At 49.5% G+C, this 12,098-nt stretch overlaps 1 protein-coding gene across 6 annotated transcripts in view; it reads right to left on the bottom strand.

Moving 5' to 3' along the window:
* The window catches only part of dysf (dysferlin, limb girdle muscular dystrophy 2B (autosomal recessive)), a 280,694-nt gene that overhangs the window by 46,034 nt on the left and 222,562 nt on the right, over nt 1–12,098 (bottom strand). For all 6 annotated transcript variants that reach the window (XM_052038414.1, XM_052038407.1, XM_052038430.1 and 3 more), the window contains 3 exons: nt 11,202–11,330; nt 9,741–9,896; nt 69–160 (listed from right to left, as the gene is read on the bottom strand). In XM_052038414.1, the coding sequence (XP_051894374.1) occupies nt 69–160; nt 9,741–9,896; nt 11,202–11,330 (377 nt within the window). The remainder of the gene's footprint in view (nt 1–68; nt 161–9,740; nt 9,897–11,201; nt 11,331–12,098) is intronic.

Genomic DNA, 12,098 nt, shown 5'->3' with positions numbered 1-12,098 from the left:
CCACAGCCCATGCTCCTAGTTCCTGCATCTTAGTCTTGCTTTGTTGTTGGAGGTTCACCACGCCTCACCTCCCAAACTCCGGGTCGAGAGTGCACGGGATGTAATTATCCTGGTCGCTGACGTACTTCTTCCCCATAGAAACCTTCACGTACGGGTCGCACTGAAAGAGGCACACATGACAAAGGGGATTAACAACGGCGTAATGGTCATCAAGTCAGGCAGCATCTGCGTGGAGAGGAGAAGAGTTAACGCTTCAAGTCGGAGACTCATCGGAAAAGTGAGAAATGAAAGATGGTTAAGCTGCTGAGAAAGGGGAGGGATAGAGAGAAGAAGTGGGGCGTCTATGATAGGTTGGAGACCAAGGATCTCAATGGCACTGTGCTGGTGCTGGCTGGGAGAAGTTGGTGAAGGGATTAAACCGTGTTGAAGAGACTCAGTGAGTTAATCTTTCTTGCCTCTAGGACAAGGCTGGGGGGTGGGGTTCAAGCCCTACCCTAGAGTGGTGAGCCCACTGTGTACAGGACGGTCCTGATGCCCTGGAATTACACAGCTTAGAAACAGGCCCTTCGACACAACTCGTCCATGCCAACAAAGGTGCCCACCTGAGCCAGTCCCATTTGCCTGCATTTGGCCCATAAACCTTTCCTTCCATGCACCTGTCCAAGTATCTTTTAAATGTCATAATTGTACCCGCCTCTACCACTTCCTCTGGCAGCTTGTTCCATGTACCCACCACCCTGTGCGTGAAAAACCTGCCCCTTAGGTCCCTTTTAAATCTTTCCCCTCTCACTCTGAACCTATGCCCTCTAGTTTTAGGCACCCCCGATCCTGGGAAAAAGGCTGTGGCTATCCACACTGTCTATGCCCCATATGATGTTATAAACCTCTATCAGGTCACCCCTCAGCCTCCTTCACTCCAGGGAAAACAGTCTCAGCCTGTCCAGTCTCTCCTTATAACTCAAACCCTCCGGTCCCAGTAACATCCTTGTGAATCTTTTCTGCACTCTCTCCAGCTGAATCACACCCTTCTTTCTGGCAACTGGAACGGCACATAGTACTCCAAGTGCAGTCTCACCAATGTCTTGTACAGTTGTAACATGATGTCCCAGCTCTTGTACTCAGTGCCCTGACTGATGAAGGCCAACGTGCCAAATGTCTTCTTCACCGCCCTGCCTACTGTGTCTCCAACTATGTACTTGTACCCTAAGGTCTCTCTTTCAGACGAGGTGTTAAACTGACCTCCCACTGTTCCAATGTCCACGCTGTCAGGCCACATTCTCACCCTCAGTCGATATGCCCGAGAGAGAGCGTCCAGTCACTGCTACATGCTGGAAGGATGTGGAAGCTTTAGAGAGGGTGCAGAGGAGATTACCAGGATGCTGCCTGGATTGGAGAGTGTGTCTTTGGAGAGGAGGAGGATGAGAGGTGACTTGATAGAGGTGTACAAGATGATAAGAGGCATAGGTTAAGTGGCCAGTCAGAGACTCTTTCCCAGGGTGACAATGGCTAACGCGAGGGGACGTAATTTTAAGGTGATTGGAGGAAGGTATAAAGGGGATGTCAGGGGTAAGTTTTTTTTACACAGAGAGTGGTGAGTGGGTGGAACACACTGCCGGCAGAGGTTGTGGGGGCAGATACATTAGGGACATTTAAGAGACTCTTAGATAGCCACATGAATGATAGAAAAATGGAGGGCTATGTGGGAGGGAAGGGTTAGATAGATCTTAGAGCAGGATAAAATGTCAGCACAACATTGTGGGCCGAAGGGCCTGTACTGTGCTGTGGTGTTCGTTGTTCTGTGTTCTAAAGTGGCTGCCATGAGTTTTATCCAAACATATGAATCATGAACGGGAGTAGGTCATTCGGCCCCTCGAGAATGCTCTGCTATTAATAAGCTAACGACTGCTCTGATTGTTAACCCAACCCAATAACCCTTCCCTCCCTGACTTATCAAGAACCTCTCTCTCTCTGACTTAAAATAATCAGTGACACTGCTTCCACCACAGAGTTCCAAGCACCCGTGAGTAAAGATTTTGCCTCCCATCCATCTCTAATTATCAGGGGGTTCTGGCTCCTGCCCGGAATCCCAGCCTGTACCATCAAGTACCCATCTACTGTAATCCTATTGGTCCGTACCCTTCTCTGCTTTGGCATTTTACGTTCAAGGTCCGGTTCTCAGCTCCGCTCTCCTGCTTGGTCCCATCCTCCTGTACAGTGGGGGCAAGCTCAGATGGACATCTTGGTCAGCATGGACAAGTTGGGCTGAAGGGCCTGATTCCACACTGTGTAACTCTGTGGTCAGCATGGACGCAGTGCGCCGAAGGGCCTGTTTCTGTGCTGCATGGCCCTGTGTGAGCCGTGATCGCATTGAATGGAGGAGCAGGGTTTAGGAATTAAATTGCCAACTCTTGCCTCCATTCCTCATGTTCTATGCGTACTGTCAGCCTCCCTGGTTTGTCCTGAGGCAGACAGACGGACCAACTTTCGTCTGACCCCATTATCCTCGACGTGCTCTGGATCCCACAACCGTGACTGCACATCCAGAAAACAAACCAAGGGCTGCAAAGTGCGCTGTGGGACGCTCTGAGGTCATAAAAGGCTCTATATGAATGCAAGTCTTTGTATCCAAGTCTTTTTTAGACTTTGCTTGTGTTTTTCACTCTCTTGGGAGAGGGGAGCTGGCTTCAACCACAATGTGTATAAATATCTACTGAGTCCATGATTGCTGGCTCAGCTGCAGATTTCCTTTATTTATATTTTTGCCTTTCATTACCTTGTTATCTGCGTCTGGGAATTTCTTCTCGGCTCTTACGCACACTGAGTAATTTTCCCTGTTTATAAGAACATATGAATTAGGAGCAGGAGTTGGCTGCACAGTCCCTCAAGCCTGCTCTGCCATTCAATACGGTCCTGGCTGATGCCACAGCCCCATCCTATACCCACGTTCTTCCGTTCTTTTCTTGTCCAATAATCCTTCAACTTCAGTGGGCTCAATATTTGGGGGGCAGGTCACTCAAAAGCAAAGACATTTCTCTTCCTCTCAATCCTACCAGACCGATTCCTGGGATCAGGGGGAATCAGGATCAGAATCAGATTTATTATCACTGACTTACATGACGTGCAATTTGTTGCTGTGCTTCCTAACTACACTGCATGCAGTTTTGGGCTCCTTATTTAAGAAAGGATGTGCTGACGTTGGAGAGGGTTCAGAGAAGATTCACTGGAATGATTCCAGGAATGAGCGGGTTAACATATGAGGAGCATTTGACAGCTCTTGGGCTGTACTCCTTGGAGTTCAGAAGAATGAGGGGGGGACCTCATAGAAACATTTCGAGTGTTAAAAGGCCTGGACAGAGTAGATGTGGCAAAGTTGTTCCCCATGGTAGGGGAGTCTAGTACAAGAGGGCACGACTTCAGGATTGAAGGGCGCCCATTCAGAACAGAGATGCCGAGAAATTTCTTTAACCAGAGAGTGGTGAATCTGTGGAATGTGTTGCCACGGGCGGCTGTGGAGGCAAAGTCGTTGGGTGTATGTAAGGCAGAGATTGATAGGTATCTGAGTAACCAGGGCATCAAAGGTTATGGTGAGAAGGTGGGGGAGTGGGGCTAAATGGGAGAATGGATCAGCTCATGACAGAATGGCGGAGCAGACTCGATGGGCCGAATGGCTGACTTCTGCTCCTTTGTCTCATGGTCTAAACGATGCTCAGGAACTTGAAGCTGCTCACCCTTTCCACTGCTGACCCCTCAATGAGGACTGGTGTGTGTTCTCCTGACTTCCCCTTCCTGAAGTCTACAATCAATCCCTTGGTCTTGCTGACATTGAGTGCGAGGTTGTTGTTGTGACACCACTCAACCAGCCGATCTGTCTCACTCCTCTACACCTCCTTTTGCCGTCTGAGATTTTACCAACAGTGGTGTCGTCGGCGAATTTACAGATGGCACTTGAGCTGTGTTCGGTCACACAGTCATGAGTGTAGAGAGGGTAGAGCAGTGGGCTAAGCACACATCCTTGAGGTGTGCCTGTGTTGATTGTCAGTGAGGAGGAGATGTTATTACCGATCCGCACTGACTGTGGTCTCCCGATAAGGAAATTGAGACAATTGTATTCAATGCGGAGAGATTAACCAGACTGGGGCCATAGTTTGAAGAGAGTCAAGATCCAGCAACTCTCTCCCCAGCAACATAATCCACACGTCAAGGACTGCAATGGTTTAAGAAGGCACCTTCTCAAGGGCAATGAGTGACGTACAATTAAATGTTGGCTCAGCCTGCAAAGTCCACAGCACTTGAATGAATATAGACTGCAGATAGTGTCATAGAGCAATATAGCATGGATACAGGCCCTTCGGCCCAACCAGTCCATGCTGACCACCATGCCCACCCAGCTAGTCCCAATTTCCTGCGTTCGGCCCATATCCCTCCAAGCCCCTTCCCTCCATGTACCTATCCAAGTGCTTCTGAAATGATGCTGTTGTACCTGCCTCACCCACTTCCTCTGGCAGCTCGTTCCATATACCCACCACCCTCTGCGTGAAAAAGTTACCCCTCAGGTCTCTTTTAAACCTTTCCCCTCTCACCCTTAAACCTATGCCCCCTAGTTTTGGACTCCCCTACCCTGGGGAAAAGACTGTTACCGTCCACCTTATCTATGCCTCTCATAATTTTATGAGAGGTTGCCCCTCATTTTCCTACGTTCCAAGAAATAAAGACCTAGCCTGGCCAACCTCTCCCAATGACTCAGGCTTTCGAGTCCTGGCAACATCCTCGTAAACCTTCTCTGCACTCTTTCCAGTTTAATCACGTCTTTCCTGTAATAGGGTGATCAAAACTAAATACAGTACTCCAAGTGCAGCCTCACCAACGAGTTATACAACTGCAACGAAATGTCCCAACTCCTATACTCAATGCCCTGACTGATGAAGGCCAGTGTACACAACGCCTTTTTCACCACCCTGTCTACCTGTGTTGCCACTTTCAAAGAACTATGCCCTTGTATTCCTTGGTCCCTCTGTTCCATTCCACTCCCTAGTGTCCCACCATTCATAGTACAAGTCCTACACTAGTTTGACTTTCCAAAGTGCATCACCTCACCCTTATATGTACTGAAATCCATTTGCCACTCCTCAACCCACTCCTCTGACTGAGCAAGATACTCTGTAATCTCACAGGCTTGGGCTGGCAGCAGAGGGAAGATGTTTCCGCCAGTGGACCAGACCAGGGAGGGGGTTGAGGAGAAAGGTTTTCTCCCAGAATGTTGGGTGGGAAACGGGTGGCTGATGGATGAAGGGAACGAGCAGATAGAGCAAAGACGCCTTTAATGGGAAGCTCGTTGAGGACACGAGGGTACAGGGGTCGTGTGAATGATTTTAGATGGGGAGGGGGGAAGGAGGCTGGAGTGGGGCAGGAGGGATCTGCAGTGTTGAGTGGCCTGCCCATTCCCACCTCCCCACTTCCAACCACCACCTCTCCTTCCCCATGGGGTGCCTCTGCAGTGACTCCTCCCATCACAATGGCAACACCAAGCCCGATCCCTCCTTCCCACCCCCCCGCCCCCGCTCCCGCCCCCCCCCCCCCGACTCTTCCCGCGTCAACAGACTAGACCCAGCCCACTCTTCGACTGTGACCCTCTCGCCAGAGATACCTGTCTTGCAGGCAGTGCTGTGTGGATTCATGGACTGGTCACTGGGCGGAGAGACTGGGGAGAGAGACTGAGTCTCGGAGAGTGCGGGGCAATCTCCTTGAATGAGGCATGAAGCCACAGAGAGATGCAGCACAGAAACATGACATTTGGCCCACTGAATCCCTGCCAACCTTCAAGCACCCACATTTTTGATTCTCCCCACATTCCTATCAGCCTCCCCCAGAATCTACCACTCACCTATACACTGGGGGCCAATGAGGTCAGGACTGAACCTAGGTCTCTGAGGCTCTACCAGCTGTGTCACTGTGCTGCCCACACTTCCTAATCCTCCTTCATACCGATCCGGGCAGGCACAGTAGTGTAGCGGTTAGTGTAACGCTATTACAGCGCCAGCGACCCGGGTTCAATTCCAGTCGCTGTCTGTATGTTCTCCCCGTGTCTGCGTGGGTTTCCTCCGGGTGCTCCGGTTTCCTCCCACATTCCAAAGACGTACGGGTTAGGAAGTTGTGGGCATGCTATGTTGGCGCCGGAAGTGTGGCGACACTTGTGGGCTGCCCCCAGAACACTCTAAGCAGAAGATGCATTTCACTGTGTGTTTCGATGTACATGTGACTAATAAAGAAATCTTATCTCTCTTATCATTGACCCTGATGGACACACTGCCCATGAATGTGTGTAATGCCCCCTTTCTCTGCCTCATCCCACTCTGTCACTCATCGTCCGGGGAGTCTTTAATTACTGTCACTCATCGTCCGGGGAGTCTTTAATCAGACGTCCTCCCTCAGGGGAACGTGCCCAGATAATACATCAATCCACCCCTCCCCAGTTCAGTTCTGGCTTCACCTGACGATATATTGAGTCCAATTCACCCCGGCCAGATCTGCTGATCAAAACTGGCTGTCCTCTAAGCACATTTACTCTGCATTGCTCCATGTCCTTCTCCACAGTTAATCTAAAGCTTATGATACCACAGCCACTGTTACCGAAAAATTCCCCCACTGACCTTTGTTCCACTTGATCCTGCTCAAGGTTCCCAGAGCCACATCCTGATCCATCGATGATTCTTTCCTGCTCCTTTCTGCTCTTTACACTGTTACTATCTCAGTGCATCTTTATCTACTATTCCTGCAGAGATGTGTAAGTCTGTTCCTTTACATCTTTTGGAGGTGGAATTGGTTTATTATTGTCACATGTACCGAGGTACAGTGAAAAACCTGTCTTGCATACTGTTCATACAGATCAATTCATTACACGGTGCATCGAGGTTAAACAATAACGGAATTCAGAATAAAGTGTTACAGAGAAAGTGCAGTGCAGGCAGACAATAAGGTGCAAGGTCATAACGAGGTAGATTGTGAGGTCAGGAGTCCATCTTATTGTACTAGGGAAACGTTCAATAGTCTTACAACAGCGGGATAGAAGCTGTCCTTGAGCCTGGTGGTACGTGCTTTCAGGCTTTTGTATCTTCTGCCCGATGGGAGGGGGGAGAAGAGAGAATATCCGGGGTGGGAGGGGTCTTTGATTATATTGGCTGCTTTACCGAGGCAGAAAGAAGTATAGAGTCCGTGGAGGGGAGGCTGGTTTCCGTGATGTGCTGAGCTGTGACCAGCAGTTACGGAGTGCCTAAGGCCAGAATTAGTTCTGAGCCCTGACTGCAATGGCACCTCTATTGTGTTTTTAACTCAAAGCCTGCGTTAAACGGTCCATGAACCCATGAACACTACCTCGTTATTCCTTTCTTTTGCACTATTTATTTCAGAATCAGAATCAGATTTATTATCACTGACTTATATGATGTGAAATTTGTTTTTTTGTGGCAGCAGTACAGTGCAAAGACATAAAATTACTATGAATTACAAAATAAATAGTGCAAAAGAGGAATAACGAGGTAGTGCTCATGGGTTGATGGACCGTTCAGAAATCTGATGGTGGAGGGGAAGAAGCTGTTCCTGAATCGCTGAGTGTGGGTCTTCAGGCTCCTGTACCTCCTTCCTGACAGTAGTAATGAGAAGAGGGCATGTCCCGGATGGTGAGCGTCCTTAGTGATGGATGCCGCCTTCTTGAATTTACAGTAATTTTATGTCTTTGCACTATATTATATACTGTATAACTTTGCATTCTCTCTTCTCTCCTCTCCAATCAGGCACAAGATACAGGAGCCTGAGGGCACATACCACCAGGCTCAAGGACAGATTCTATCCTGCTGTGATAAGACCGTTGAACAGTTCTCTTATATGATGAGATGGACTCTTGACCTCACAATCTAAATTGTCATGACCTTGCACCTTATTGTCTACCTGCAATGCACTTCCCTGTAGCTGTGACACTTTACTCTGTATTCTGTTATTGTTTTTACCCTGTACTACCTCAATGCACTGTGTAATGAATTGATCTGTACGATCGGTATGCAAGACAAGTTTTTCACTGTACCTCCATACAAGTGACGATAATAAACCAATACCAACACCAATACCAAATACTGGAGGAGCACCAATGGACCTCTACACTGGAGCCAGAGGATGTAAGTGAGGTCTTAAATACTTCTCATTTGTATGCACTGAGGAGATCTGTGGTGCTGGAGATGGACAGGTACCTGGATAAGAAAGGTTTAGAGGGATACGGGCCAAACACAGGGAGATGGGACTAGTTCAAGTAGACAACTTGGTTGGCATGGGTGAGTTGGGCCAAAGGGGCTGCCTCTGCGCTCAAAAACTCTGTGCACCTAATTCAGGGAGGGATTGCAGTGAAACTCTAGAACGTGGTATTATCAGGAAGGAGATGTAACACTGGTGCAAAGGTGGAAATGCCCAGGGCCTGTTGAGATGCATTCCAGGGAGGCAAGGGCCCCGATGGAGATGTTATACCTTAGCTGGCCACGGGGTGAGGTGCCAGATGACTAGAGGAGAGTGAATGTGGTTCAAGAACGGCCAGCAGGGATAAGTTATGTAATTATGCCTGTGATTCTAACTTCAGTGGGAGGGAAATTGTTGGAAAAAATTCTCAGGGTCAGTGTTAATCTACACTTGGAAAGGCAGGGATTAATCAAAGATAGTCAGCAAGGCATCCATGGTGACTGCGTAGATTGGATTTAAAATTGGCTTGGCCATGGAAGACAGAGGGTGGTGTTAAAGGGTGTAATTCTGACTGGAGGTCTGTGACCAGTGGTGTCCTGCAGGGATAAACACTGGGATCGCTGTTGTTTGATATATATAACACACATGGGCTGATTAGTAAGTTTGTCAGAGGATACAGTAGAATATAGATCAGCTGCAGATATGGGCAGAGAGATGGCAGATGGAGTTAAATCTGGGCAAGTTTTAGGTGTTGCACTTTGAAAGATCAAATATAAGGGGAAAATATATAGTAAATAGGAGGATCGTTGATAAGATAAGATATCTTTTAGTCACGTGTACATCAAAACACACAATGAAATACATCTTTTGCATCGAGTGTTCTGGGGGCAGCCCGCAAGTGTCGCCACGCTTCCGGCGCCGACATAGCGTGCCCGCAACTTCCTAACCCGTACGTCTTTGGAACGTGGGAGGAAACCGGAGCACCCGGAGGAAACCCACGCAGACGCGGGGAGAACGTACAAACTCCTTACAGACAGCGGCGGGAATTGAACCCGGGTCGCTAGCGCTGTAATGGCGTTACACTAACCGCTACACTACCAGATTCACTTCTTTTAGATATTACACTGTTTGATAATAAATTTTCCAGGTCAATTGAAAGGGAGAGGAAACAGGGCTCCAGTGAGTGGGAAGGGAGTGCGACAGATATCTCCTGGTGAGCCAGGTCCCAAACCATTGGGACTTTGGAATAGCCAGGCAGTGGATTATTGGAGACACCAGAGACTGCAGATACTGGAATCCGGAGCCACAAACAATTTGCTGGAGGGACTCAGTGACTCGAGCAGCATCAGCGGGGAGAGAGGACAAAATTCCTTCCTCCCACAGATACTGCTCAACCCGTTGAGTTCCTCCAGCAGATTGTTGGTTGCAGTGGAGTTTTACTGTAATGGGGGAACAAGGAAGGTCTTTGAAGTGGAGAAACAGACCAGAGAATGTCACTAGTGTTGCTTCAGCAGTGCACTGACCTTGCCGTTTGAATCTTTGGGCTGCAGTCCAAGAGCTCGGATCACATAGACTCTGACCAGGCACTCCTGGAGTCCGCTGGCTGGTAGCTGGTGGAACTGACGGGGTGGAGACGGAAGTGAAGGGTCATCCGGGAGGGCGTAGATCTTGAAACTACCCTGGAGGGATCAACAACAAGCAGTCAGGGAGGCAGAGGCAGGAGGGCAGCAATGGACCACATTGTGAGGGCACTGGGTTGTTCAGCTGGGTCAAAGGCAAAAGTCGAGTTTATTGCCATCTGCACAAGTCCATGTGTGCACAGGTGCAATTAAAAACTTACTTGCAGCAGCATCACAGGCACAGAGCATCACATAAGCAGCATTCACAAGAAAAACATAAATTAAGCATAAATTATACATAATCTTTACAAGAAAGAACACAATTAAAACACAAAATAAAGGCAATTTTACTGCAAAGAGGTCATAGTGTTGCTGTACTGAGGTAGTGATTAGGGTTGTGCCGGTTGGTTCAAGGACCAAATGGTTGAAGGGAAGTAGCTGTTCTTGAACCTGGTGGTGTGGGACTTCAGGCTTCTGTACCTCCTGCCCGATGGGAGCTGCGAGAAGATGGCATGGCCCGGATGGTGGGGATCTTTGATGATGGATGTTGCCTTCTTGAGGCAGCGCTTCCTGTAGATACTCCCAATGGTGGGGAGGGATGTGCCCGTGATGTACTGGGCTGAGTCACTACTCTCTGCAGCTTGTTACATTCCTGCGCATTTGAATTGCCGTACCTGACCGTGATGCAACCAGTCAGGACTCCATTCAGTGCAGAGAGCTGGTGCTGGGGAAACGGGTGGCGGCATCTTCCAATGGTGTGGCCTGATTCTACCAACCCACGCCATTGATCGCACCACTGTAGCCTTCCTCTGCTTTTCCTCAGGCACAGGCCCACCCAACCCCTGAGCCTGGGTTGGTCATGGTACACGGGCTGATCTCCCTCCTTCCAACCACTGAAGGAGCCCATCATCTTCTTGACCCCAGTTTTGGTCTACGTTGACCCAGATCACCCAACTCAGCAGGGAGCCGTACCCAGGTGGGAGAGAGGACCGGGTGGACCCCAGCTCTCCCTCCCTCCCTGGCCAAGGGGTCGCTGAGGCAGAAGCCCGTGCGGCTGGTGAGGGCCATCCTGAGATCCGGAGTTGTGACGGGAGGGGGAGGGTATCAGGGGGGCTGCCGTAAGATCAGAACCTGACGCAGTGACGTGCGGAATCTTGCTGTGCACCAGCCACATGGCAACACACTAACCCTCCCATAACTCCCCCTACCCTCCCGTAACAACCCCTACCCACCCGGAAGCAATGTCCACCCTCCTAGTAATAACCTATGGCCCTGATCTGCTCTGGTTATCCTTGACTTCCACCTCGGATTCTCCTGCATTCAGGAAGTCTCTCCGGATGGAAGCCTGACCAGTACAGGGCATACCTTGAATTCTCCCACCACGGATGGGTCTTCATCTTCACCTTCCGTCTTCCCACGGTACAGTGGGAAGGTGCGGCAGAAGTCCGTTAACCCTTCAAAGTCCTTGACTTTCTCCAGCTCAACATCGTAAACCTGGGCAACAAAAGAATGTGGAGTCAGGAAAGGTTCGTGGAACATAGAAAACTTACAGCACAATTCAGGCCCTTCGGCCCACAAAGTTGTGCCAAACATGTCCCTACCTTAGAAATTACTAGGCTTACCCATAGCCCTCTATTTTTCTAAGCTCTATGTACCTATCCAAAAGTCTCTTAAAAGATCCTATCGTATCCGCCTCCTCCACCGTTGCCGGCAGCCCATTCCACACACTCACCACTCTTTGAGTAAAAAACTTACCCCCCGACATCTCCTCTGTACCTACTCCCCAGCACCTTAAACCTGTGTCCTCTTGTGGCAACCATTTCAGCCCTGGGAAAAAGTCTCTGACTATCCACATGATCAATGCCTCTCATCATCTTATACACCTCTATCAGGTCCCCCCTCATCCTCTGTCGCTTCAAGGAGAAAAGGCCGAGTTCACTCAACCTGTTTTCATAAGGCAGGCTCCGCTTGACCTCGATCCTCAGTGAGCGAAGAGCGGAGCCCCGGAACTGTCGGTGTGCCAGACCCCGTGGTGAAGGGCAGTGGTAAATCACAGCCATGTCCAGCTGCTCACACATCGGGAGCAGCAAGGCCAGTGCTGAAATACCTTGACCATCTGGCCTTCGCACAATACACAGGGGGTGTGACCTCAGATCAGGAGTAGGCCACTCAGCCCCTCGAGCCTGTTCCACCAGTTGATAAAATCATACCTCAACTCCCATCTCCCAATAACCTTCCACTGCCCCGCATGTTCACTGATCA

Source organism: Pristis pectinata, chromosome 2 (genome assembly GCF_009764475.1).
Source record: "Pristis pectinata isolate sPriPec2 chromosome 2, sPriPec2.1.pri, whole genome shotgun sequence".
NCBI lineage: Eukaryota > Metazoa > Chordata > Chondrichthyes > Rhinopristiformes > Pristidae > Pristis > Pristis pectinata.
The sequence above is the reverse complement of the archived record's forward strand: the minus strand, read 5'-3'. Positions and strand labels throughout refer to the sequence as shown.